Source organism: Spermophilus citellus, assembly GCF_964194105.1.
Source record: "Spermophilus citellus genome assembly, chromosome: 18".
Lineage (NCBI taxonomy): Eukaryota > Metazoa > Chordata > Mammalia > Rodentia > Sciuridae > Spermophilus > Spermophilus citellus.
This window is the reverse complement of record NC_138200.1, coordinates 2,814,104-2,841,693: the sequence shown is the minus strand read 5'-3', so window position 1 is coordinate 2,841,693 and position 27,590 is coordinate 2,814,104. Positions and strand designations below refer to the sequence as shown.

The following is a 27,590-nucleotide window of genomic DNA, read 5'->3' as shown; positions in this document are numbered from 1 at the left end:
TGGGGTGGACGTGGGCTGATGTGACACTGGGGCAGGTGGGGTGTGGCAGGAGGTGGGTCACTGGGCGAGTCCCGGGGTGTGTGCTGGGTCCGTGGTGAGTGGGGCGGCTCCTGTGGCCCTGAGTGGCTTTCCCCCTCTGCACCCTCTGCCGTGAGCTTGTCCCTCGCCTTGGGCCCAGAGCCACGGAGTCAGTCACCCGTGGACAGAGGCCTCTGGAACAGCCCCACATAAACTCCCCCCCCCCATTGTTCTTGTCCCATGTTTTGGTCACAGTGGCAAAGCCAACTGAGACACGGTAAAGTTCACACCACGTCCCTTAGATCTATGTTTCACGGACATAAAAACACGTGCGCGTCGACCACGTGACAGTCCAGCACATGAGGGAACGGCTGTCCCTCCACGTTTCTTCGTGGCGACGACATCCAGATCCCTCCTCCCGGCTTTCTGAGACACACAGCACACTGTTGTCGACAGTCACCTGCACGTCTTAAAGGCATGATGGTGGCATCTAGTACGTCACAGTGTGTGCCACCGTCCCTCGTCTGTTCCAGTTTTCAACTCTGTGAAGGACCACCCCACTCTGCAGCAGTCCCCCACCTCGAGGCACCCGTCAGGGCCCCTGTAGACCTTCAGGCTCTCTCCCTGCCCCCAGACATGGGCGCCTTCCACAGCTCCATTACCAGCAGTCACCCTCGTTCTGAAATATCAAATGGAAAATTCCAGAAACAGACCGCGGACAAGGTCACTTAGCAGGTACCCTGGAATCAGGTCCTCTGTCACGGCGCCACGGTGCTCAGGTCACCCTGAGTTTCCCTAGTGGCTCCAAGGCCCCAGAGTGTGTTCAGAGAAACACGATGTGTGGGCTCGGGCTCTGTCCGTGGTTTCAGTGGTGTGGACACACAGGGTAAGGATGACCCCTCCTGGGGCTGGGGCCACTGTGACTTTTATTGTGTGCTGGTGACAACAAGAAGCGCATCCGACTGCCTGAAAGAACCAGGACCTTTCTAAAAACAGATTTACCAGACCACAGCTGAAGAGGGGTGGGGTGGGCCAACCTGAGGACAGGAGGCAGGGAAGGCCGCGCACAGGGCGGACAGTGAGCCGTGAGTGGGGGATGGATGTGGAGCCCGTATTAGGAGGGCGAGGGAAGGCCATCGGTGCCTGTCCAGGGACTTAGTGACCACAGGTGAAGGTAGGACCTTCTAGCCTCCACTGGACCCTGGCAGCCAAGGAGACAGAGCCCCGTAGACACTGCTCTGCTCTGCGCCTCCCTGAAGAGGCCCAGCCTCCTCCGCCCACAGCCTGGCCTCCCACTGGTCTCCGAGCTCCGCAGGCCTTCACACCATCTGGCTCTTGGACGCAGCCACACCAGGGTTCTGACCGCCACGCTGCGTCTGTGGGAGGGGCGGGAGGGGCCTCTGCACGGGCTTGACCCTGGGCCGCGGGGCTCTCCTCTGACTGTGCCAGTCCTCGGCCACCACACCCAACAGCAGAATGAGGACCACGGCACCGAGGCAGATCCGGACCAGGTTCCCCTGGGTGTGGTCCTGGCGGGCGAGACCTGGGGGAATGGTGGGGTCGGAGCAGGGGACAAGAGGCCATCCCCAGGACACCCCAGGCCCTATCTGGGCTTCTCACCGTGCCACCTGATCTGGGTCCCTGTGATTCTCCACCTGCTGGGATGCCCGACTCCTCCCTGGGGCGCCACAACCAGTGTCGGGCTGCGTGGGACAGACTGTCTCACCTCCCACACGTTCAGACAGGCGACGGTCACCTCCCCCGGGGCAGAAGAGAGCTACATGGAATTTTTCTCTCTCCGGCCCCTTGGAGAACCAGCCTTCCCTCCTGATCTATCACCCACTCTGAGCTCCTGCGCCTCCCTAACGTCCTTCCCACCAGCCCCAGGGGCAGCGCTCGGCTTCCACACAGGGCCAGGGTCTGCTTTGGGCGAGAACAGGGGGAAGGGGCGGTCTGAGAGGACGGCTTACCAACTGGAGCGCTGGACCCCTCTGGAGAGACGAGGCCGTTCCTGGACAGGGCTAGGAATCAAAGCAGGCCAAGTGTGGGCAAATGGGACCTGCCCGCCCCCCGGGGAGGAGGAGAACTACAGAGGCGGCCGCCCAGATGTGACCCCAGGCCCAGCACCATGAGGCGTGGGAGCCTGGCTGTGACGGCATGGCTCACACCACGTTCCGAGACTGGGATCAACACAGACTGAGCTTCCCTGAGGCGACATCCTGAATCCCGAGATTCGCAGTTTGAAATTTTTGAGCATTGATGACACCCCAAGTGGAAAGTCCCACGTGACAGGTCACGGTCGAAACACAGGGGCACAGAGAGTGCTGTGCTGCCTTCAGGCCCCGTGTGTAGGGGCACGTGACCCAGCGTGAGTCCCATTTGGATTGGGGTCCCGTCGGCAAGACACCTCCCTCTGGGCCCAAGCACGTCAGACGAGCGTCACTCAGCTGTCACAGACACATGGGAAGCACCCGCGTGCCAACTCTGCTTAGTCCTCAGTACTCCCTGAGACCTGCCGGGTGCTCGGTGTCGTGCTGGATGACAGGGACCTCGAGGTAATCAGACATGGTCCGCGTGGGGCTCCCGGATGTTAGAGGAGCCCAAGAAGTGAGGTGACAGTTTTGACATGCTATTAGCATTTCCGCAGCAGGTACCTCTGGGGACACTGAGCTCACGGGACAATGCAGCCTGGAGAGTCGAGAACGGCTTCCTGAGGAACCACAGTGACCGGAAGTAGGAGGAAGGCTGAGCAGGCGGCTGGGCGAGGCGGGAGAGGGCGGCACAGCCAGACCCCAAAGGCCAAGGGCGGCTGGACGTCTACGCTCATGGGACCGTGGGGACCCCTGACCTGTCCTAAGAGGACCCGTGACACTGCTGCAGTTGGGGGGCATCTGCAGAGGACTGGAGTAGGACCTGTGTTGTGCAGGGACAGTGGGTGGGGTGTGGGAACAAGTCCCCCTAGAGACGGGCCATGGTCTTCCTGTTAGCGCCATCCTCGGACAGGCCTTCCCCACAATGCTCCTCTGCTGGCCTCGGAGCCAGCCCCCGGGCCTCGGGCCTCCGTGCTCAGCCCAGGGCTGTCCTGGTTAGGGTGGGGCTCAGGAGTTAAGCCCAGAGGACTGGGTGGCGGAAGAGAGCCTGTCTCACGCGCCTCCCTGCTGGGCTCCAAGTGTCTGGCTACTCACCGGTGGTGGAGGCTCTGTTCCTGGGTGAGGTGATCAGTCTCCTGGAGGCTTCGGGGGACTCTAAGCAGAGGGATCATAATGACATGGATAATGTCAGTTTTCCCCAAGGGCCCCTCTCTGCAGACCCCTCAGGGGCAGCGGCTGCCCAGAACCCCTATCTCTGAGGAGAGACAAAGTCAAAAGGCCCCAAGTCTTAGCATCCACCTCTCTGGAGAGAACCGGATCCCGTCCCGCTGTGGTGCCATGGTGCGTGATGCTACTGTAGCCGTCACACACGGACCTGTGTGGACCTAGGTTTTCAATTGTCTTGGTACAAACCCTGGAGTGAAATCGCTGGGTCATGGGACAACTCTCTGTCTAACTCCTCCAAGGACCGCAGGCTGCTTTCCAAACACAGCACCATTTTACACCCCACCAGTAAGGGAGGGGCTTCCAGCTTCTCCACATCCTCACCAGCATCCGTCTGTTTGTTTGCTTGTTTGTTTTTCTAACTATCCTGGTGGGCCTGGTGAATTCCGTAGGGACATGAATACGTCAGCATAACGACTGACCAGTGGTCTTCACCAGCCCCCGGAACGAGCTCAGGAGGCCCCTCCACCAAGGCCATTTGCTGACCCAGGGACCTCCCCTCGTTTTCACCTGGCCACCAAATACTCCTGAAGCCCCTCCGTCTGCACCTGTCCTATGTTGTCATGGGGCTGCGCTGGGGACGTCTATATGGTGGGACCGGCTCACACTCAGCTCTGCCTGGAGTGGGACTGGGCTTCTCGGGGCCACTTCTCCTCCTGTGAGATTAGTTAGTGAAGCTTTTGGACAGTGTGTGGCGCTGCCTTCCCGGGAGACCCCTCCGCAATCAAGGAAGGTGACAGCCCAGAGGGCTCAGGGGCACTGTGCCCAGGGGAAAAGGCCACCGGAACGGTCAGACTGCGTGGTGCCGTCCATCATCTGTTCTAGAAACGCAAAATATACACACAGAACTGATGAGTAGATGCAGGTGTTGGGGTGGTGGGGAGGGGAGGGGGTGGATGGAATATGCAGGGGTGTGCGAGGGTTTGGATGTGAGGGTCCCCCAAAAGCTCATGTGTATGACAATGCAAGAAAGTTTAGAGGGGACACAACGATTGGGTTACGAGGGCGTTAACTAGCGGGGGTCACTGTAGGCAGGCAGGGTGTGACTCAGGAAGGTGGGACACTGGTGTGCATCGGGAGACACGCACATGCGGTACTGGGACTGGAACCAGGGGTGCTTAAGCACACAGCCACTCCCCTAGCCCCTTTTATTCTTTCATTTTGAGACGGTGTCTCAGTAAGTCGCTGAGGACCTTGCTAAATAACTGAGCCTGGCCTCGAACTTGCAACCCTTCTGCCTCAGCCTTCTGAGTCGCTGGATTACAGGCACACACCACCTCACCTGGCTGGGGTTTATATTTTGCATACAGCTCTCTCTCTCTCTCTCTCTCTCTCTCTCTCTCTCTCTCTCTCTCTCTCTCTCTCTCCCCCCTCCATCTCCCTCTCTCCCTCTCTCCCCCCTCTCCCTCCCCCTCCTCCCTCCCTCTCCCTCCCCCTCCTCCCTCCCTCTCCCTCTCCGTCTCTCTCTCCCCCTCCCTTCCTCTCCCTCTGTCTCTCTCTCCCCCTCCCTCCCTCTCCCTCTCCCTCTGTCTCTCTCTCCCCCTCCCTCCCTCTCCCTCTGTCTCTCTCTCCCCCTCCCTCTCTCCCTCTGTCTCTCTCTCCCCCTCCCTCCCTCTCCCTCTCCCTCTGTCTCTCTCTCCCCCTCCCTCCCTCTCCCTCTCCCTCTGTCTCTCTCTCCCCCTCCCTCCCTCTCCCTCTGTCTCTCTCTCCCCCTCCCTCTCTCCCTCTGTCTCTCTCTCCCCCTCCCTCCCTCTCCCTCTCCCTCTGTCTCTCTCTCCCCCTCCCTCCCTCTCCCTCTGTCTCTCTCTCCCCCTCCCGCTCTCCCTCTCTCTCTCCCCCTCCCTCCCTCTCCCTCTCCCTCTGTCTCTCTCTCCCCCTCCCTCCCTCTCCCTCTGTCTCTCTCTCCCCCTCCCTCTCTCCCTCTGTCTCTCTCTCCCCCTCCCTCTCTCCCTCTGTCTCTCTCTCCCCCTCCCTCCCTCTCCCTCTGTCTCTCTCTCCCCCTCCCTCTCTCCCTCTGTCTCTCTCTCCCCCTCCCTCCCTCTCCCTCTCCCTCTGTCTCTCTCTCCCCCTCCCTCCCTCTCCCTCTGTCTCTCTCTCCCCCTCCCTCTCTCCCTCTGTCTCTCTCTCCCCCTCCCTCTCTCCCTCTGTCTCTCTCTCCCCCTCCCTCCCTCTCCCTCTGTCTCTCTCTCCCCCTCCCTCTCTCCCTCTGTCTCTCTCTCCCCCTCCCTCCCTCTCCCTCTGTCTCTCTCTCCCCCCCCTCTCCATCTCCCTCTCTCCCTCTCTCCCCCCTCTCCCTCCCCCTCCTCCCTCCCTCTCCCTCTCCCTCTGTCTCTCTCTCCCCCTCCCTTCCTCTCCCTCTGTCTCTCTCTCCCCCTCCCTCCCTCTCTCTCTGTCTCTCCCTCCCCCTCCCTCCCTCCCTCTCCCTCCCTCTCTCTCCGCCTCCCTCCCTCCCTCTCCCTCCCTCTCTCTCCCTCCCTCCCCCCTCCTCTCCCTCTCCCCCACACCCCCCTCCTGGTGCCAGGTTCTGACCTGCTTTCCTCACCATGCCCTTCTGCCAAGGGGACCTGCCTCCCGTGGGGCTGAGCCATGAAGTCAGCCATCTATGAACTGAGGCCTCTGAAACCCAGAGCCAAACCAACTCTTCCTCCTCCACACCTTCTGGTCAGGTCTTTGGCTGACTAAGTTGGGGTGGCCCAGGGGAGGCCTTGTGGGGGGCCAGGAGTCCTGCACGTGAGGGCAGTGGTGACCATGGGAATCTCCCCGTGACAGATGACACAGAGCCATACACACGCTTCATGCCAGTGCGAGACTCCTGGTCTTTGTGCTGTGTTTTAATTATGTAAAATGGAGCCATTAGGGGAGGTGGGTAAGGGGACACAGGATCATTCTGTGCTGTCCTTGCAAACTTCCCATGACTCTTGTCCTTGCAAACTTCCCATGACTCCTTTGCCTCACAGCAAAGGAAGCAGTTAGGAAAGTGCAGAGAGAACCCACAGAAGGGGAGAATGTCTAAAGAGCCCAAGAAACCAAAAACTCCATAACCCAATTAATCAATGGGCAAGTGAACCAGACAGACACTTCTCAAAAGAAGAATCTAAATGGCCAACACATACACAAAAAATGTCCAAGGCTGTTAAAATCAGGGGAGTGCAGATCAGAACTACACTGCAATCTCATCTCACACCAGGCAGGAGGGCAGGCATCAAGAACATGGATGACCAGTGCTGGAGAGGGTGTGGAGGAAGAGGGACACGCCCACGGTGGTGGGACTGTGAATCAGTATGGAAATCAGCATGGAGCTCCTCAAAGACCAGGCACGGAGCCACCCTGTGGCCAGTTACCACCCCTCGGTGTCTATCCTGAAGGTTCAAAGTCACCTATACACACCCATGTTCACAGCAGCACAGCCCACAGTAGCCACACTACGGATCCAGCCTCGGTGTCCATGCGTGGATGAACAGATAAAGAAGATCTGATAGGTACATACAACGGAGACTTGTTCAGTCATAAAGAAGAAGGGAAAAAGGGGGGGAACTAGAGACCATCATGTAAACGCAGACGGTCAAGGGTCCTGTGCTCTGTCTCACGTGCAGAAGCTACAGAGGGGAACGGACCTCCTGAAGGTCAAAGGGCGGTCAGCAGAGGAAAGGGACGGAGGGGTGGAACGGGGGATGGAGGGGCAGTGCGGGGAGCGGCATCGGCCAACTGCGTTGTCACACTGTGTGCCTGTACAGAGGTGACACACCGACAGAGACATGGGAGAGGTTGTACAAGTGAATGAGGGCTGGGCTGGGGCTCAGGGGTGGAGTGCTCGTCTAGCATGTGCAAGGCTCTGGTCGATCCCCAGCACCACACTAAAAAAAAACCAAATAAACAAAACAAAGGTGTTGTATCCATCTAGAGCTAAACATGTGTGTGTGTGTGTGTGTGTGTGTGTGTGTGTGTGTGTGTGTGTATACACATGTTGTTGTTGTTGTTTTCCTGATGAGTAGAAGCCAGGTGCAGTGGCACACTCCTGTAATCCCAGCAGCTCGGGAGGCTGAGACAGGAGGACCGAGAGTGCAACAGCCAGGCACTGAGCAACTTAGTGAGACTCTGTCTCTAAATAAAATACGAAAGGGCTGTGGATGTGGCTCAGTGGATGAGTGCCCCTGGGTTCAATCCTGGTATTCCTGCCCCCCACCCCCCGCAAAAAAAAAATAGAATAGAAAAAATGATTTAACAAGTGGGAAGTGCAAGCAATCCTCAGGGTCCTGCTGGTCCTGCTGCTGGTCTCCTGGCCTCCCTTGGCTCCTCTCAACAGGGTGTGTGGCACCTGGTGCCTGACCCCCACCCCCAGACCCGGGGAAGGGGGCGGTGCCGCCTGGTGCACTCGCTGTGAGCTCAGGCCATGCTCCAGCACACAGCCGAGGGGCCTCTGGAAACAGGGACCCCCGCACACAGGAGACCTAGGGCAGCCTCCCTCAGGGCAGTACCCTGCATTGGCTTCTCTGGGGGCTGTAGGAAATGGCGGAACCCAGCCCAGACCCCAGGACTCAGAAACCCAGGGCTGATTGGTCCCTTTAAGAAGCCCCCCAGGTGACTCTGAGGCCCGCAGGAGCTGGAGAACCGCTGAGGGCTGGGATCGAGGCTCCAAGGCCAGGTCCAGGCTCTGCGTGTCACAGGCTGCCTGGAGCCTCACTGCACCTGGGACCTCACACGCCATCGCCCAGTGGGACGGGAGCCCTGGGCAGCAGGTCGGGGCTCAGGGCCTGTGATTCCCACCCTCACCACAGGCTGAAATAAAGGCTCCTATAAACCGCGCACCTGTGGAAGAGGCCCCTGGCCAAACCCAGGAGCCCGAGGAGAAGGAAGGGGTCCACACGCCCCACCCCGGCACCAGGGCCCTGGACCCACCTGTCGCGGAGGAGGCTGCCTCTGTGGGTGGCTGGCTGGGGGTCACGGAGGGGCCTGGAAACCAGAAAGGAGAGGAGTCTGCGCTCGATCGGTGGCCGAGGCCCTGAGCCGCTAGGAAGCAGTGCCCTGCCTCATTGTCCCCGTGGGAATGGGCTGGAGAAGCTGGCACCGCTGACCGAAGGACCTGCACTTCGCCCCGTGCACCTTCCACCCCCTTCTGCGTCCCCGTGACCCCCCTCTGCCCCCTCTTCTGGGTCCCCGTGACCTCTCTTCTGGGTCCCCATGACCCCTCTTCTGGGTTCCTGTCACTGACCTTCTTGCTTATCTCTGGGAGCAGGACTGGCTCTGGTCCCCCTGGGACACAGGAGCTCAGGGAGAGGGTAGGAGTGATGGTGGGGAGGAGAGGATTTCCAAGAGGCAGACACACTCCCTTCCCACCTGCCACCTCAGGACACTTGGTCCCAGGGTCCCACCCACCCGCAGCACCCCTCCCGTTCACCCTAAGATCCAGCTGGACAAGGTGTCCTCTGGGAAGCCTTCTGGACCACCCTGAGGGGTCTGTCAAGTGAACCTCTGCTCCCCAGGGCCTGCCTCGGTCACGGTCACACCTGTGCTGGTGCACCGTCTATTAAACAGGTTTGCTCTGCCAGTAACTGTGCATGCGTGTGCATGCATGTGCGTGCGTGTGCGTGCGTGCGTGCGTGCGTGTGTGTGTGTGTGCATGTGTGCGTGTGCATATTGAGAAGTCTCAGCCCCCATGGAACACTCTTTAGATGTGTTCAATAAAAAAACAAAAAAATTAATGAGAACCTCGAGCCCTGCACGGTGGCACACACCTGTAATCCCAGGGACTCCAGAGGCTGAGGCAGGAGGATTGCGAGTTCAAAGCCAGCCTCAGCAACTTAGCGAGTCCCTAAGCAATTCAGCAGGACCCTCTCTCTAAGTAAAATATTTTTTAAAAGGGCTGGGGATGTGGCTCAGTGGTTAAGTACCCCTGGGTTCAATCCCTGGTACCAAAACAAAAGAAAAAAGAAAGCAGTTTAAAAAGGATGACTTTACTCAACAGCGACCTCACTTGCTGGATTTGGAAGAAAATAAGTTTGAATACATACACATTTCCATCTTAGCTATGGCTTTTTAACTCACTGTAAATTAGGAGCAGAATTGTCTTGTTGCTAATAGGATCTTTAGTCTTCTCTACACTGGGACATGTAAACAAAAATGTCGGCTTCAAATAGTTGGGAAAGTACATACGCGCGCTCTCTCTCTCTCCCCTCCCTCCCTCCCCCTCCCTCCCTCCCTCCCCCTCCCTCCCTCTCTCTCTCTCCCTCCCCCTCCCTCTTCCTCCCTCCCTCTCTCTCTCTCCCTCCCCCTCCCTCCCCCTCCCTCCCTCTCTCTCTCTCCCTCCCCCTCCCTCTTCCTCCCTCCCTCTCTCTCTCCCTCCCCCTCCCTCCCCCTCCCTCCCTCTCTCTCCCTCCCTCCCTCTCTCTCCCTCCCTCCCCCTCCCTCTCCCTCCCTCTCTCTCCTTCCCTCCCTCTCTCTCTCCCTCCCTCTCTCTCTCCCTCCCCCCTCTTCCTTCCTCTCTCTCTCTCCCTCCCTCTCTCTCTCCCTCTCTCTCCCTCCCCCTCCCTCTCCCTCCCTCTCTCTCCTTCCCTCCCTCTCTCTCTCTCCCTCCCTCTCTCTCCCTCCCTCTCTCTCCCTCCCTCTCTCCCTCCCTCCCTTTCTCTCTCCCTCCCTCTCTCTCTCCCTCCCCTCCCTCCCTCTCTCTCTCCCTCCCCCTCCCTTCCTCTCTCTCCTTCCCTCCCTCTCTCTCTCTCCCTCCCTCTCTCTCCCTCCCTCTCTCTCTCCCTCCCTCTCTCTCCCTCCCTCTCTCTCTCCCTCCCTCTCTCTCTCCCTCTCTCTCTCTCCCTCCCCCTCCCTCTCCCTCCCTCTCTCCCCCTCCCTCCCTCTCTCTCTCCCTCTCTCTCTCTCCCTCACCCTCCCTCTCCCTTCCTCTCTCTTTCTCCCTCCCTCTCTCTCTCCCTCCCCCACTCCCTCCCTCTCTCTCTCCCTCCCCCACTCTCTCTCCCTCCCTCCCTCTCTCTCTCCCTCCCCCTCCCCTCCCTCTCCCTCCCTCTCTCTCCCTCCCCCACTCTCTCTCCCTCTCTCTCTCCCTCCCCCTCCCTCTCTCTCCCTCTCCCACTCTCTCTCCTTCCCCCTCCCTCCCTCCCTCTCTCTCTCCCTCCCCCCTCCCTCTCCCTCCCTCTCTCTCCCTCCCCCACTCTCTCTCCCTCTCTCTCTCCCTCCCCCTCCCTCTCTCTCCCTCCCCCACTCTCTCTCCTTCCCCCCTCCCTCCCTCCCTCTCTCTCTCCCTCCCTCCTCCCCCCTCCTTGATACTGGGGACTGAGCCCTGGGCCACTCTGAGCTGCAGCCCCAGCCCCAGGGTCTCTGAAAGGCTGAGCCTGAAGCAGGAGTCTGGCTCTTGAGGCGCACCTGTGTGTAGAGGCCTCGCAGTGAAGACTCCTGTACTCACTGCCCAAACCGAGACAATCTGAACCTGTGACCATCAGAGGGGCCTTACAGGTGGGAGAGGGAGGCGGGACAATCAGAGACTGAACCTGTGACCATCAGGAGGGGCCTTACAGGTGGGAGAGGGAGGCGGGACAGTCAGAGACCGGACCTGTGACCATCAGGAGGGGCCTTACAGGTGGGAGAGGGAGGCGGGACAGTCAGAGACTGGAAGGTGCTGCAGAGCTGGCTCTAAAGATGGAGGAAGCCAAAGACTGTGGCACCTTGGAAGCTGGAAATGCGCAGGAAAGGACTGTCCCCTGGAACCCCAGGAGGAGCACAGCCCTGTGGACATTTCTTTCATCTCAGTGAAAGAAATTCTGACTTCCTGAACCATAGGTGATAGCTCGAGTTGGTGTAATCAGGAACTTTGGGGTAATTTGTCACAGCAGCAACAAGAAACTCGTACATCCCCCAAAGCCACCTGGCGAGGTTCCCTGCCTCCCATGCACCCCTTGGAATGGCCCTGAGCGCCTCGGAGGCTGAGGAAGGAGAGTGGGGTCTGCACCCCTTACCTGTGACTGTGAGCACCATGGGGTTGCTGGGGCTTGACCACAGGTACGGGGAGACGTTGGAAAAGCTGTAGCACCGGTAGGTCCCGCTGTGAGCAGTGGTCACCGGGGCCATGGGGAAATCTGCAAGGTACTGCTTCTCGAGTCTCTTGTAGAACCCAGCGTCCCCCTCCTTATACAGAGCAAACTGGTCAAAGCCATATTGGCTCTGACACTTCAAGGTCACACCCCCCCCTGGGAGCACCACGTGGCTGGGATGCGCAGTGAGTGAGGGCTTGTCGAAGACCCCTGGGAGGAGAGAAGACGGGGTCAGAGCCGCGGCCAGCATCCCAGCTACCTCACTTCTCCCCTCCTGGAGGGGCCGCTCCCTGCCCCAGCCCAGGGAGGGGGTCACAGAGTGGTTAAGGGACGCATCCAGGTCACATCACAGGGCTCGGGTCCAACCCTGGTTCTGCTGCCAAGTAGCCCTGTGTTCCTGGAGAGAAGCGTCCCTCCACATCTGTGCCTCAGAGGCCACTTCACTGCTGTGAGATGGGCGTGGCTGAAGGAGACCAGTAGTGATCAAAGTGCCCAGCAGGGAAAGCCCTCACCCTGAAGGAGTGGCCAAGCAGCATGGTTTAGGACAAAGGCGTGTTAACGGCGCTCTGCAGCCTCCGTGGAACCTGTATGAAGCACCAGCTTCGGGCCACTCCAAAGCAAGACTCCAATTCCCTGAACAAAAACCCGTCAACTCATCACGACTAATGTCCCTACTTCATAAGGAAACGACAGTAACTTGTCCACCTTAGGTAACGACTCTGTACTGGAGGCTTGAAATTGTCAAAGAGTAGATCTTAAGTGTCTCACCATAAAAATGCTTGTTTGGGTCTTGGTGTTGGTGCTGGGGCTTGGGGTTGAGCCCAGGGGTGTTTGACCACTGAGCCACACCCCCAGCCAGAGTCTCACTAAGTGCCTTAGGGCTTAAGTTGCTGGGGCTGGCTTTGAACTTGTGATCCCTTCTTCCACCTCCTCAGCCAACAAAATGGTTTCAAAAGGTAACTCTAGGGCCAGGTGTGGTAGGGCACAACTGTAGTCCCAGCTACCTAGGATCAGAGGTGAAGCCCCAGGCCCTGGGGTTCAAGGTCACCTGGGCAGCATACGAGACCCCGAATCAAAAAAAGCAGCTGTTTCAGGTGGTAGACGTGGCAATCCCTTCATCCTGGTGATCACCTCACCACATATTCCTGTTTCAAAACACCGAATTGAGTGCCCGGAAAGACATGATTTTCATCTGTCAAACGTATGTCAATAAAGCTGAAATTGTCTTGAATTTTAATTAAATCAATAACTTGTCCAAGATCACAGGACAATAGGTGACGAGCTGTCGTGCTCCCGTGCGTGGGTGTGGGCTGCCAGCTCTGCCCTCCCAGACCTGAGCTCACCATCACTGCCCACCCTGGTGACACACACCACGGTGACACACACCACGGTGACACATGCCTGGCACACAGGATCACGAAGGCAAAGAGCACTGAACAGCCCTGGTAACGGGGGCCGTTCACTCCTTCAACACTTCTCCGCGTTATTTCCTTTTCCTGAGGGGGCAGGTCATGCTGGGGATTGAACCCAAGGGCGCTCTACCACGGAGCCACGTCCCAGCCCTTTTTACTTTTTATTCTGAATGAGGGCCTCAGTAAGTTGATGAGACTGGCCTCCCACTCATCCTCCTCTTGCCTCAGCCTCCCAGATTGCGGGGATCACAGGCGTGCGCCTCCACACCCGGCTCTTTATCGCTGAAACGATGATCGCGATGATCGAGTGTCTGTTCTAACCAATAAAAATCCCATCAGGTGGGAAAAAAAACTAGAGAACAACTAAGGCAAACAGGCAGATGCGTGGCACATCCGGTACCCTCCAAGGTCACGGTGCAGTTTTAGGTAGGGGCCAGGAAATACTTCAGGGGAATCAGCCTTCAAGGTGGACCCCAAAAGAAGTGGCGAGGAGGCCGGGCTGGCGGGCCCTGGAGGCAGGGCAGAGACAGCAGGAGGGGACCTGGGGATGGAGGCACATGGCCAGCCGGCACCCAGGGAGGGGCAAATCTTGATTTTGTCCAAGTGATTAACAGGTTGAAAAAACTGAAAAGTCAAGTAGATCATGAAAATCCACATGGTTCTCAGTTTGAATGTTTGTTTATACCTCCCCCCAAAGAAGGAGTTCTCATCTTCAGACGGGCTGTCCTGGAAGCTAGCTCCGGGCAACGTGCAACCACCACCCCCCCACCCTCGGAGAAGTGTGGTTAAGAACTGCGCTGGGCTGGGAGGCACGGCCGCTGTTCCTGTGGCCTCCGCCTGCAGCAGGCTTGGCCAGAGCCCTGCAGGGCCGTCCACCTACAGATGTGATTTCTGTCCATCATGGGCGTTTCTGCATGAATGTTTGATTTTTAAAAAACATGTTGCATGCAGGGGCTGGGGTGGCGGCTCAGAGGCAGAGCCCGCCCTATCACCTGCGAGGCACTGGGTTGGATCCTCAGCACCACATGAAAATAAATAAATAAAGGTATTTAAAAAATCAAGATCATGAGTTCAGACCCGGGTGGGCGGCCCTGAATCCACACTCCATCCCCCACCCTCCAGTTACCAGTGGCGACCAGCTCCAGATGGTCACTGGGGAGCGACCACTGGGACCCGTTCTGGTAGGAGCAGCGGTAGCGCCCCGCGTGACTCGTTTTCATGGCCGAGATGGAGAGGAAGTTCTGGTCCTCATACTTCTTGGATCCCAGTTTCTCCAGGCGGTACAGGTCCACGCCCGGAGGCCCCTGGCACCAGATGGTCACCGGCCTCTCCAGGGGCACTAGGGAGCTGGGCAGAGCCCGGAGGGAGGGCTTGGGGAGTAGGCCTGGAAGGGACGTGTGACCGAGGTCAGTGGGCGAACGAAGAGGCCCCTCTGGGCCCCACACTGCGCCTGCCCGTCACACAGGGCCTGCGGAGAAGCACTCACCGCTCTGCGCTGCGGCCACCCGCTGCCCCAGACACAGCCCTGGGGAGAGAAGAGAACCCGCGCTGGGGACTCCTTGGCGGACGCCTCCCGTCCCCACTCGCTTTTCACTGTATTTCAGTTTTTCCAAAGCCACCCGTCGCTGTTACACGAAGGAAGCCGAGTCCCTAAGGACAGACTCTGGGGATGATAGTGCACAGTATCCAGAATAACTAAATCCACCGACTCAAGCCTCCAGGGCCCTGTGGGCAGGACCCGGAGGACGGGGCAATCCCCTGGGGCTGGGGTTTCCTGGGGGGGGGGGGTGGGCACAGGTCTCTGAACCAGAGGCTGGTCTGCGACACCCTGAACAGACTGAATGTCACTCCTGGGAAATTCTGAGCTATGTGCATTCGACCACAATTAAAATTTTAAGTCGAAGATGGACTCTGCCCGCCCTGGGCAGCCCCTCCTAGACCCTGAGCAGAGCCGCGGGGACTGGGTGCACACTGACCCCTGCTGTCAGGGTCTGGGGTGCTGACTTTCTCAGCAGAGGCGCTGTGCCCATTTCCCAAGGTGGGCCCTGAGCCCCCAGGGTGCTAGTGCTGGGCACCAGTGTTGCCCTGTGTCATTATCAGGCCACTGAGGCAGGGTCTGGCCCGCAGACCCCAGCCGGTGGCAGATGGATCCTCACACCAGCAGCCTAGTTTAGTGGTAAAGAACGTGGGTCAGGGAACCCACAGAAACAGCACACTAGAACTCGGGGCCCCGGGTGTGGGGGACTGTGGTCAGAGGCTGGGGGGAAGACACCCTGCAGGGCACCCACCGCCCAGGGCTAACCACGGGTTGACTCTTGGAAATCCCTGAGGATAGATCTTAAATGTTCTCACTATTTTAAAAATTCAGCTGAGAGGTATGGCGATGTGAATCAGCCTGAGTCAGCCAGTCCCCAAGGAGCTCGTGTATGGAAACACCATGATGCTGTGCACTACTGACACGTGCAGTTGTCCTCAGCAAGAAACGCTCAGCCCGCCACCCCCGTCAAATATAAGGGAAAAAGTTAAAACCCAGCCTGGATTCGGTGGCAAAATTCCTGAGTTTGTATGAGTCCTTGCTGTGGGGACAAGTCACTTAACCCTCCGGTGCCACTGTAAAATGAGGGAGGTCCTAGGGCCTGCCTCGTGGGGCCACGGAGGATTCCAGGGCTCAGTGTCTTAGAAAGGGAAGGAAACAACCCAGAACCGCAGGTCACCCGCCGTGAGTGTGCTCAAGGGCCAGCGCGGGAGCAAGTCAAGAGCCCTGGCTGCCCCTCGTCCTCGGCACACAGTCCTTCGATGCCTGCTTAGCCTCTCGGAGCTGAGCCATAGGAAATGATGGCACCAGGTGCCCAGCACCAGCCGGTGGAGAGCAGGAGTCGGAAAGCAGCCGCGAGCTCCGCGCTCCCCAGGGGGGCTTCGTCTCGCGGGGTTTATTGATCCTCTTTCACCAGGGGCGCAGTGCCTGCCCTTCGGCATCGCCCAGTCACCCCTGGGGACTCACCGAGACAGAAGAGAGCAGTCAAGGATGGAGACATGGCTGCTGGGCCTGGGCAGAGCGCCGTGGTGGAGGCGGGAGAGAGGCTCAGGCTGCAGTGAGGACGGAGAGGCCCCTCCCCAACCAGCCCGGGTTTCCTAATTGAGGCTCATCAGGCTGAGCTGTCTCCTCCGGAGCATGACTTGCACACGGGCTCCAAGGAGGCCCCTTATCTCCTCTCGCCAGCCTGCTGCCCCACCATCCCTGCCGGCCTGCTGTGGCCTGGCCTGTGTCCCATACTCCCGCTGTCACCAGGGGAACGCGAATCCAGGCCACAGGAGGTCTCACTGCACACCTGCTAGGATGGCTGTGACTTACGAAATGGCGAGGGGGAGAACGTGGAGCCCTGTGCCCGCCTTGCTGGCAGCAATGTGACGCAGCAGACAGAGATGGGAGTCCTGTGATCTAGCAAGTCCACCTCTGGGCACGAGCCCGAAAGGGTTGAAAGCCAGGCCTCGAGGAGGTATTTGTACCCCCGCATTCACGGCAGAATGCTCACAGTGGCCAAAAGGTGGAAGCAACCCAGTGTCTAGGCACAGGGTTTGGGTAAGCAAAATGGGATATCTAGATGATTGACAGATGGATAGACAGACAGACAGGCAGAGATGGAGATAGCCTGGTCTATGATTTGACCTTCAGGAATGACATTCTAATACCTGCTATAACTTACTCATCCTGTCTACCTAAAACAGGCCTGTGACCGATCCCATTCCTGATTGTCTGAGGACCTTCCTGCTGTCCTCCACAGCAGCTGGGCCCATTACACTCCTGCCAAGGGTGGAACGCGTGCAGACATGGGACAAGCACAAGGTGCTGGTGGATGGCATCTGGGGACCCTTGATAGGAAGGCTTCAGGGCGCTTTGATAGGAAGTGGGGATGCCTGGGGTCCTGGCAGGTGGCAGAGAGATTTGAGGAACAACACGGGAGTGGTGTAGGGCCTCTCCACCCTGAGCCACGCCATCTCGTCTGCCCTGGGCCAGCTGTGAGCCCGTGGAGGACAGCATCCCCAAAGGCCCTGAGGAAAGGGGCGTGCTCATGCGGCTGGGACTGAGGAGCTGGGGCTGCAGATTGGAGGGGTCACCTCAGGGTGTCTGACCGCAGCACTACTGTCCAGGGCACCCCTGTTGGGGCCAAGAGGGCCTCCTGGAGACAGGCTGCTCAGTGGCAGCCGCAGCCCCCCACTAGGTGTTGCGGGCAGGAGTCCCCTTCCGGTTGGGACAGCCACAGACCAGGTGTCAGAGGTGGCCAGAGTTCTCTGGGGAGGGACCAAGGGTGCAGAATCTGAACCCAGACCATCCAGGGACTTGGAGTCCACTTCAAGCTGACCCCTCCCCTCTGGCCGGGCCCCTCCTCTGGATTCTGCAGTGTCTTTGAGAACCGGACCTTTCTCCCAGACGTCCTGTGTCATCGTCGGTCAGATCACCAATGAGAAAGCAGCACGTGGTGCAGAGGGCGTCTCTCTGAGGTCCTGGAAATGCAGGGGGTCGTCCGGGTTTCTCCACTCTGAATTGTGAGTCCACAGAGGCCGAGAGCCATGATGAGGCTCAGGGAGCGGGAGCTGCTGCCCTCTGTGGTCTCAGTGTGGAGGCCACGCGGCTGCTGGACCCAGCACAGCGCAGCCCCTGAGTTGGGCTGAGCACCCAGAACGTCCCCTCAGCAGGATCTGCCCGGCTCCAGACTCCTGAGGCCAGGACCCTCAGCAGGGTGTCTGGGGGCACAGAGTCTCCCTCCCAGGTCACACCACAGTCTCAGCTTTACGGCTGGCTCTGTCGTGGTACCACGCACACCCGAGGTCCACAGCAGGACTGTGACCCCACGGAGCAGTAACACTTCCACCCGACAGACAGCCTGGCAGGCCGTGGGCCACCCGGCATGGTTAGAGGAGTGGCCAGCAGGACCCGGCAGCGGTTCCTTCACCGCCCAGGGCGCAGGCCGTGTGCCCCCCCCCCCAGCCCTCGGGTGAGAGTGTCCGCTGGTGCCTCGGGGGGAGCAGGTGGGTTTGCATCAGGCCGACCTTTTGACAACTGGGCTGTCCATACACTGTCATGGATTTTGTTCATTCCAAAACAGCAACTATCTACTGAGCACCTGCTGCACATGGGGCAGCCCCGGGTACGGAACACGGGGGGCTCGAGGAGCTTGGGCAACGGCAGGGCAGATGGAGAGCATGCTGTTTTCTGAGGCTGTGCAGTGGATTCCCACGGGCCAGGCGTAGGGGAGTTCTTGCCTCAGGGTCTCAGGCCTGCACTGCTCTCAGCAGGACCACCTCCTCCTCTCAGGGCTTGCTGGGGGCAAGAATGCACCCGAGCATCCCGGATTGTCGGAGGACTTGGCTTCCGTGTGGTCCTGGGGCTGAGGGCCCCAGGTTTCTGCTGACGGCTGTGGGGGCCCCTGGGCTCCTGGAAGCTGCCTCATTCTCCCAAGGTAGCTGCAGCTCTTCCTCACAACGTGGCCCCGCCCCTGGGTCCTGGAGGAGAGCCGCACCCCAGGAGGGGTCCCAGCTGTGTTGAAGGGCGGTGTGTCCAAGCCGGGCCAGGATAAGCTCCCTTTTGCAGAATGTGGAATCCACTGACTTGGGCCCTCAATGACTTGGGGGGTGGCTCGCTGCACCCAGCCATCTCACAGTCAACGGTTTTGTGTGTGGCAACAGTGATACAATCTAACCACTTGGCAAAGATCCTGACCCAGTTGAGTGCTGTTCACTCCAGTCCTCACACTGGACGTTGGACCTCAGCCTTGACCGTCCGCGACTCCCCGCGTCCTCCCCACCCTGCTCCTCGTAACGCCTGTTCTACCTCGGCCTTTGTGTGTCCAGCCCCCGTCCTTGTCTGTTTCGATGCCACGTATCCCTGAGATGGTGCAGCCTTTGCCTTCTGCGCCTGGCTGCTCTGTCCTGGCCTGACCTCCTCCGGGTCCATCCTGCCGTGGCAGCTGCAGGACGCCCTTCTCCTTAAAGGCTGAGCGGTACTGAGCGATGTGCACAGAGACGTCCCCATGTCCACTCTCCACGGAGCTGGCGTCCCAACAGCTCGACAGCAGAAACACAAAGAGCCTGGTCTTTAAACGAGCAAAGGACCTGAATCTTGTTTATTTCCGTGACTCACATGAATGGCCAACAGATACACAAAGAGTGCTCCCATCAGTGACCGGAAACTGCGAGATGCCACTGAGGAGCTGGGCATGTGGGGGAGGGTGACAAGGGGACCCTGCACCTGAGCCTGTGGAGGCTGCAGCCACGAGGAGAGCCACGGAGGCTGAAGGGGTCGAAGGCCAAGCCCCTGCGTGAGCCAGGGCCCCCCTTGGGATCACAGTGGGCCGAATGGACTGGCCCCCTGGGGGGCACTGTGACCAGCGTGCTGCAGCACCACCCACGACATCCAGCTGCAGAAGACTCGGTCCTCCTCAGGCCACTCGTCCGCTTCCTGAGGGCTGGAGGGCAGGCTGGCCTCCCGCAGCTGTAGCCAGTTCCTTAGAGGAGGCCTGCCCAGCCACCCGCCCCTCCCCACGTGAGCCCAGGCAGGCTCCTCTGAAACACTTGGTGACAATATGCCAGGAGCCGGGACTGCGCCAGAGCCCCCGGGTTTCCCGGCAGTGCGCAAGCTTCTCTCTCCGAGTCTCAGGGCTCCCACCTGGGGGCTGGCACTGAGGGACACGGAGCGGCACCTGGGCACTGCCGTCCATTCAGCCAGCCCTGCTGTCCTCTCAAGGCGAGGTGAGCGTGGCATACACACAGGGCTGTGTTGACCCGTCCTGGGGCGCTCGGGAGGGAAGTGGACCCACACTCCTGGTGAGGGTCCTTGGGTGCAGCTGGACATAGGTCACCTCCTGTGGGCCTTCTGCAGCAGGGACCTGCCACGGGGAGGCACACGTGTGGAGCGGGCACCTGGGCTTGGGCTGGGAGGAGAGGCATGGAGAGAGGGCTCACCTGTGTGTCCAGCGGTCCATGCTCCCTGTGCTCCGTGTCCTCTGAAAGGGAAGATGAGAGGGTGGACCTCCTGCACGACAGTCCTCCAACGACCCGGGCCCACCTCCCAGGTATCGGAGCCATACGTTCTCCAGGGGTCAGCAATGGCCCCCAGCAGGGCGGAGCTGGCTCCTGTCCTGCTCTGCCCCAGGCCTCCAGCTGCTGGGCTCCCGCCCCACACAGGCCGCCCTGCTCCCGTCCACTCACCTTCATCTTCCCCCTGGACGTCGGAGGCAGGGCTGGAGCTGAGGGAAAGGGGAGGGGTGTCATGGGAGTCCCCAGAGGACTCCTAGGGTCTCGGAGGTTTCTATTGGGGGAGTCTGAACTGTCCTACCTCACATCCCACACTGGGCGCTTGGTCCCACGGTCAATCACCCCTAGGAGGGGACAATGGTCAGGCTGGAAGGGAGCGGCCACCCCGGCCCACAGTCCTCCCCGATTCACCTTCAGCCCCAGGACATACTGCGTCTGGCCCGACGTGGCCCTCGGTGTCGGCAGAGGCAGAGGCCCAGGAGGAGCAGGCAGAGGCCCAGGAGGACGGCAGCGGCGGCTGAGACCCCAACCACAAGGGGACTAGGTGAGGATCCACCTGCACCCTGCGGCACTGATCACAAAGGACCAGGGTGACAGGTGACCTTGGTGTGACAGTGTGATGTTGGAGAACTGAGGGTGTCAGGCCTGGCAGATAAGGCTGTGGGCACCAGGCAAGATGACCCTAAGGCGCCCTCCAGAGGGGGCAGGGGACTTCTGCTTCCATGAGAGGCCGGGGAGGGGGCCTGCACACCTGTCGTCAGGAGCTCTGCGGCTGGCCACTGCAGTCAGAGAAGGACGGCTCCTGGACGTGTGACGCAGGCCACAGGATTCTTTCTGACTAGAGCTATCAGGCTAGGGGCGTCCGCGGAGGGTAACCAACTCAGCTGTCCCCGCCCAGCGCTCCTGTCCCCAGTGGCCGGACGTGAACACCAGCCATCTCCATCTCCTCCACTGTCCTGCACCTCTTCCTGGGGGCCGGCTGCACATGTCCACCCTAACCCAGGCCACTGTCACGCTGACCATCACGTCAGAAGGCCCAGCAGGGTCTCTCACCCCTCTGTGCTCCTGTCCCCTGGGTCACCCCTGGCTGGAGCATGTCCCCTCCCTGACACCTGAGAAGTCCCAGCTGCCCAGGGGAAGGCCTGGGGACTCAGCCACCGGAGCAAAGGCAGGAGCAGCACCTCCCTGGCCAGCCTGCAGGGTCCTGGACAGAAGTCCATCCTGGGCACCCTGCACAGATGACCATCCACTGTGTCCACCCATAAATGGCCACTCTGAGGTACAACGGCTGTGACAGCATCACACACAAGGGGACCCAGAAATTCACCTACATGAAGAAACTTCAGAGACATCTGCAACATGTGTGTCACCAGTTAGTGACATGCTGACTGTCCCCACACAGAGAGGGACTGAGGGGAAGGGACAGCAGGAGGTGACAGGCACCAACTGACCACTCCATCACTGGGGACTCTGGTCCCCGAGCCTGACACTAGGTCATGGAGCTCCCCCCATGGATGGGAAAGGACATCTCGGCCCCAGCCACTTGCTTACATCTGCCCCAAATTGTCACAATGAACATGTAAGTGCTCAGGGTCCAGAAATCACACAGAGTGACCACGGCTAGGTCAGGTGAGGGCACCACCACACAGTGTGGGGCCGACCTGAACACCTCGAGACACCCCTGTCCAGGGCAAAGGCACAGCGGTCAGACACGCACTCACCTGTGACCAGGAGCTCAAGGGGGTCACTGGGCAGAGACCAGAGGCCAGGTCTGTCCCTGGAGGAGAAATAGCACCTGTAGGTGCCCCCGTGGGCCAGGGTCACAGGGGACATGAGGAATGAGCTGTGGGTCTGGTGGGAGCAGGTCTGGGACAGGGAGGCGGCCCTGTCTCTGCACAGAGTGAAGATGTCATAGGAATAAGTTGTGTGACAGAGCAGAGTCACCTGTCCCCCTGAGGCCACCTGGGGACCAGGCTCAGCAGTCAGGGAGGGCTTCTCCTTGTGCATTGCTGGAAGAAAACAGATCCAGCTTTAAAACCACCGTGAAATGGACCCTGGCTCCCCTGCTCTGGAGGAGGAGGATGACCCAGGAGATGCTGACCTGGGTGAACTTCAGGGATCAGGGACAAAACACAAACTCCTGCCACTTTCAGGACCCAGGACAGGGGGTGGCTGTACAGGGCGGGAGGCTGAGCACCCCCAGGACCTGCAGCCCCTCTCTGGGCAGCTGGGACCCCAGTCAGCACACAGGAGGGGACCCACACAGTGGGCAGAGACCCTGGGCAGGGCCTGCGCTGGGCACACCTGGGCCAGTGAGGTGGGCGGCAGAGTGTGTGGCTGGGGACAGTGTCCTTGGCTCTCCTCACCTGTCACCACTAGCTCCAGTGGGTCAGTGCATCCTGATGAGCGTCCTTCCATCCAGTATTCACAGTAGTAAGTCCCTGACTGGCCCTCTGTCATCCTCTGGAGGGAGAACTGGGCCACCTCTGGGGCTCCCTGTAGGTCTCTGTCACGCCACAACTTAGTTTCCACATGGTACAGACGCAACTGTGTCACCCCTGGAGGAATCCTGCAGACGATGGTCACAGCACTGCCGTGGGGAACCAGAGATCCTGGCTCTGCCCAGATGGAGGGCGTCTCTGGGAGAAGCAGAAGAGCCCCGCACCTGTGACCTGGTGTCAGGAGGGCCCCATCCAGGGCTCTGCCCCAGCCCATCCTGGGGAGCAGAGGGGTGACCTGGGTGTGAATCCAGCCACGCCTCCCTGAGTGGTGTCCTGGGCAGGGAGGGACCTCCACCCTCCACCAGGAAGGAGGGTCATCTATTAGCCTAAATTGCCCTCAACAGGACGTCACCAAGCCTGTGACCCGTGACTGTCCCTGGTCCCCTGGAGCTCCACTCCAGTGTCTCCACTGAAGAATGGCCTCCCTCCCTGGGCTGCCTCCTGTCTATGGCAAACTCGAGGCTTCAGAGTTCTGGGCTCCGTCCTGCAGTCTGTCTGTCTATCCTCACATCCTGGCTCCTGGCGATGGAAAGCCCCCGGACCAGGGTCGGACCCTCACGGCTGGGGCTGGGCTTTGCTGAGGGATCCCCCAGGAGCTCGGGAACGCCGGCCTGAGGAGGCCCTGGGCAGAGGCCCAGAGCAGTGACCCTGTGGGCCTGGGGCTCGGACTCCGGCTGCCGGGAGGGGGATCTGAGCATGAAGCAGAACCACAATTATTCCAAGTTCTGCCACCTCCAAGCCTCCGTGCTGGGAGGAGCTCCCCACAGATGAACCCTGTAGAGTCAACAGGTGTCCTGGCTCAGGGTCACTGCTCCTCCACCAGAGGGCACTGTCCCACCTGCCCAGCTTTCTCTTTATAAATGTGTGTGGGTCTTCCGTAATCCCCCCGGCCCCTGTCTATATCCTACCTATGAGTCTCACCTGTCCACCTTCAGTGAGTCTCTGTCCATCATCTGTCACTATCCACCCACAGAGTCCTGTCAGTCATCATCACCAGCTCTATCTGCCATCTATGTATCTCCTGAGTATACTCACCTGACTCTTCATCTACGTATGCACACACACCTGCACCCTGAAACCACTCACCTGAACCCCAGACTAGTCAACCCCACTGTAAACCAGTCACAATGCAAAGGTTCAACTAATTACACCTAAATTGAACTTCTGTTCAAATCAAATGACCTCATCTGCTGGGCAAAAACCCAGAATGACCAAAGCAATCCTGAGCAAGAAGAGCAACACTGGAGTCATCCCAGTACCTGATCCCAACCACGCCCAGAGCTACAGGAACACAACTGCACCAAACTGCACAAAAACAGGCACATAGACCTGGTACAGGACAGAAGACACGGGACAGACTCACAGAGACACAGTCCCCTGATGAGGACGGAGGTGCCCAGGACACACAGGGCAGGAAAGCAGCCTTTGACACCAAGGGTGCAGGGACAACGGGCTGTCCAAGTGGGGAGGAGGGAACTAGACCCGACCTGTCACCCTGCACAGTCACCTCATGTGGACCACAGACCTGGGAATTAGACCAGAAACCATGCACCTGCTGGAGGCCCACGGAGGCTCAGGTCAGCCTCAACATCCTGGAGCAGGCCGAAGGCCATACCAGACCTGACCCAGTAAGTGACCCAGAATCAGGAAGTGGGTGACATCAGGAAGAGCTCAGCCCAGCAGGGGGCACCATGAGGGAGAGGAGCTGCAGTCGGGGACTGGGGCAGGAGCTGGCAGAGGCCCAGAGCCACACAGGGCCACGCTCTGCATTGTCGCAGCAAGAGGCCCTGAGCTGACCTCTCAGAGAGCAGAGAGCCAGAGCTGCCCAGGTGACCCCAGCAGAAGGACAGCACACACAGGAAGCATCACGGCCCCATTTTCAGGAGGAAGTGGGTCTCGGGCAAAGTCCCAGCCCTGGCCCTGAGTGTCCATGTCCATCTCTGCTGTTCCAGGCAGATCCCTGGATGCCAGGAGAGACCCCCTCAAGACGGACACCTCAGTGAAGACCACCCTGAACAGAGACTGTGGACCCAGCACCTGGCAGGTCCCTGGCAGGAGTCCGAGGCTCCACTTCCCCCCAGGCCCACCCTGCCAGACCCAGAGCTGCCCAGGGCTGAAGGAAGGGGACACTCACCGTCCTGGGCCTGGGTCCTTTGATGGAGGAAAAGCACTGCAATAGAGGGGCCTGGTGAGAGGGCAGCGCCCGGGACCCGGGACCCTCCCCTGAGCTCGGGCCCAGACCTGCTGCAGACGCTGGGCCGTGGGTGATCCGGCCAGCCCCTGGCCAGGACCCGGGGGGAGTCCCCAGGAGGACCCGGCCGGGCATCTCCAGCTGCACCCTCCCACCCAGCTCGTCCCCTCCGCGCTCACCTAGTCCCAGCAGCACAGAGACCCCTGTGGCCATGGCCGAGCTGGGCCCAGGTCCCCTCACACCCAGCTGGCCGCTCAGGAGCCTCATGGGACACACCCAGGGCTGGAGCCGTCCGGGCCCTGGAGCCCCTCCTGACACGATGGTGACACTGGCTGCCACACAGGAAGGGGAGGGCTCCTGGCGCAGGACGGGCTCTGCCCTGGCCAGCACCCCTCAGCTGGGTCTCAGTTCCTCCCAGGTTTCCTCCTCTGGTCCTCGAGCCTCAGAGACGTGGGAGGAGTGCCCACGCCTGACCGGGGCTCGCGGCCTGCACAGGGGAGGAGGCCCCTGCTTGCTCCTAAGCCTGGGGACTCTGGGTGGGCTAGGCCGACCCCACTCTGGGACTGTGCAGGAAGGGCCTGTGGGACCCAGGAGGGCGGTGACAGCCAGCCTCTCACTGCTGGGACCACACACCCAGGGACAGCCCTGAGGAAGGAGAGGGGCTTGGGTCCAGCTTCAGAGGTTCCAGGCTCTGGGCAGGGATCCGCTGCTCGGGCCTGAGGTGAGGAGGGACACGTGGTGGACGGGAGCAGAGGACGCTGTGGCTCAGGGCAGCCAGGGAGGAGAGAGGAGGTGTGGGAGCGAGTCCCCTGAGGACACACCCCGTGTCCACCCAGCCAGTGCCCACCTCCCAGATGTCCACCGAGTCCTCAGGGTCTTGGGTCCCCAGAAGCCCACCTCTGAGCGCAGGAGGCCTGGGGACACTGCAGACCCTAACGCTGGGTTTCCCTCTGCAGCCACGGTGACCCTGGGCTCCGCCTCGCCCACACAGACCACACCTCCTGGTGGTGGGCTCCAGGCCTTTCCTGAGGCCCAGCCACTGGGCAGCTGCCTCTGCCCCCCACTCACTGCACACCCAAGAGTCAGTGGGCTCTGCCCATGGTCACCCTGTATCTCTGTCTTGGGGACCACCTGGTGGCTCTCTGGTGGCACCCACAGAGATGCAGCTACTACATCTCTAGGTGCATCCAGCTGGTGGACGTCTCAAGGTCACTGTGCCCAGCACCAAGCATCCAAGCACCTCACCACCTCCTGTCGCCCATGTCACCCTCCTCACTACGTGACCTTTTGTCCTTCAAGGACAGAGGGGACCCGCTGTGCAGGCCACTTGCTGCTCACTCGCCACAGCGGTCACAGCACCAGGTCTGCACAGCCAGCCCCCGGTGTCCACCTGCTGTGTGCAAAGGGACAGGCGCATGGAGAGCTGGGGCTCTCAGGAGCCTCGGGCCACAGGGAGGGGCGGGCAGCCCTGGCGCTCACAGCTGGGGGTCTCAGCTGGGCCCCTCCGTGGCTGCTGGGCGCTGACCAGGGCCTCTGGGTGTGGAGCGTGGAGAGGAGCCTCAGGGCTGAGCCTCTCTAGAGACCAAGAGAGGAAGGGTCCATGTCAGCAGGAGGACAGCGCCCGAGGCCATGGGTGACAGGGAGCAGGGGCCTCTGAACAGGCAGGGCCAGTCCCTGGAGGAACCCTCACCACCACGAAGCCGGCGTCACCGTGGGCCAGTGTGCCTGATGCATTGGATCCTGGTGGGCATGAGCTCCCGGGTGAGGGTGTCCCCCACATTTCTGGTCATGGGTTGGGCAGCTAGTGAGGAAGAGCAGGGGCCTCTCTCCCACTCTTGCCTGCGTGTGTGGGCGCTCTATCCCGCTACCCGTCTGCCTGCTCCTTAGGTTCCCACGTAATGAGGTCCAGCGGCATCTGCTGTCCTGGTCAGGATACTCTGCTGCTTCGTGTCCCCCAGATCCATCCATCCTACTGCCAACGGCCGGATCTGCGTGAAGACTTGGTGGGTATCATGATTTCTTGGCTGTTTCCGAATCCTGGCTTTCGGGGGGTGGGGGTGCTGTGAAGAGCCTGGGGCCCAATCGTCTCTGGTGGTGGTGGCTTCGTGTCCTTTAGAGCTACACCAGCAGAGGGGTAGCTGGGCCTCGTGGCAGCTCCGTTTTCAGTGTCTTGGGGAGCCCCACCCTGTTTTCGGCTACCCTATCTATACACCCACCAACAGAGGACCAGGACCCTTGTCGGTAAAAGAAAACAATCTGTGAGGTGAACAGAGCCCACATCCTGGGAGTCAATCTTTACCCCTCACACATCAGATAGAGCACTGATCTCTAGGTGTACAAAGAACTCAAAAAGCTGAGCACCAAAAAAACAAAGAACCCAATCAACAAATGGGCCAAGGACCTGAACAGACACTTCTCAGAAGAGGATTTACAATCACTCAACAAATACATGAAAAAATGCTCATCATCTCTAGCAGTTAGAGAAATGCAAATCAAAACTACTCTAAGATTTCATCTCACTCCAGTCAGAATGGCAGCTATTATGGAGACAAACAGCAATAAGTGTTGGTGAGGATGTGGGGAAAGGTACTCTCACACACTGCTGGTGGGACTGCAAACTGGTGCAGCCAACATGGAAAGCAGTATGGAGATTCCTTGGAAAACCGGGAACGGAACCACCATTTGACCCAGCTATCCCTCTCCTCGGACTATACCCAAAGGACTTAAAAACAGCACACTACAGGGACACAGCCACATCAATGTTTATAGCAGCACAATTCACAATAGCTAAACTGTGGAGCCAACCTAGATGCCCTTCAGTGGATGAATGGATTTTAAAAAATGTGTCATATATATACAATGGAATATTACTCAGCAATAAAAGAGAATAAAATCGTGGCATTTGCAGGTAAATGGATGGAGTTGGAGAAGATAATGCTAAGTGAAGTTAGCCAATCCCAAAAAAAAACAAATGCTGAATGTTTTCTCTGATATAAGAAGGCTGACTCACAGTGAGGTAGGGAGGGGGAGCATGGGAGGAAAAGATGAACTCTAGATAGGTCAGAGAGGTGGGAGGGAAAGGCAGGGGG

General features: G+C 59.6%; 2 protein-coding genes across 2 annotated transcripts; both read right to left on the bottom strand.

The window, feature by feature from the left end:
• Positions 1-1,210: 1,210 nt before the first annotated feature.
• On the bottom strand, positions 1,211-15,812 carry LOC308638304 (platelet glycoprotein VI-like; the record flags this gene model as incomplete). Its single annotated transcript, XM_081275641.1, has 8 exons — positions 1,211-1,561; positions 1,989-2,039; positions 3,204-3,263; positions 8,229-8,282; positions 11,291-11,575; positions 13,904-14,161; positions 14,264-14,302; positions 15,779-15,812. The coding sequence occupies 8 exons, from the start codon at positions 15,810-15,812 to the stop codon at positions 1,338-1,340; spliced, it is 1,005 nt and encodes a 334-aa protein (XP_081131767.1). The 3' UTR covers positions 1,211-1,337.
• A 3,088-nt stretch (positions 15,813-18,900) lies between these two features.
• On the bottom strand, positions 18,901-24,785 carry LOC308638234 (leukocyte immunoglobulin-like receptor subfamily B member 4). Its single transcript, XM_081275486.1, has 9 exons — positions 24,681-24,785; positions 24,445-24,480; positions 22,176-22,448; positions 21,521-21,818; positions 20,240-20,349; positions 20,111-20,153; positions 19,984-20,021; positions 19,738-19,778; positions 18,901-19,661 (listed from the first exon to the last, which is right to left on the bottom strand). Exons 1-9 carry the CDS (start codon positions 24,766-24,768, stop codon positions 19,515-19,517), a joined length of 1,074 nt encoding a protein of 357 aa, XP_081131612.1. The 5' UTR covers positions 24,769-24,785; the 3' UTR covers positions 18,901-19,514.
• Positions 24,786-27,590: the final 2,805 nt, after the last annotated feature.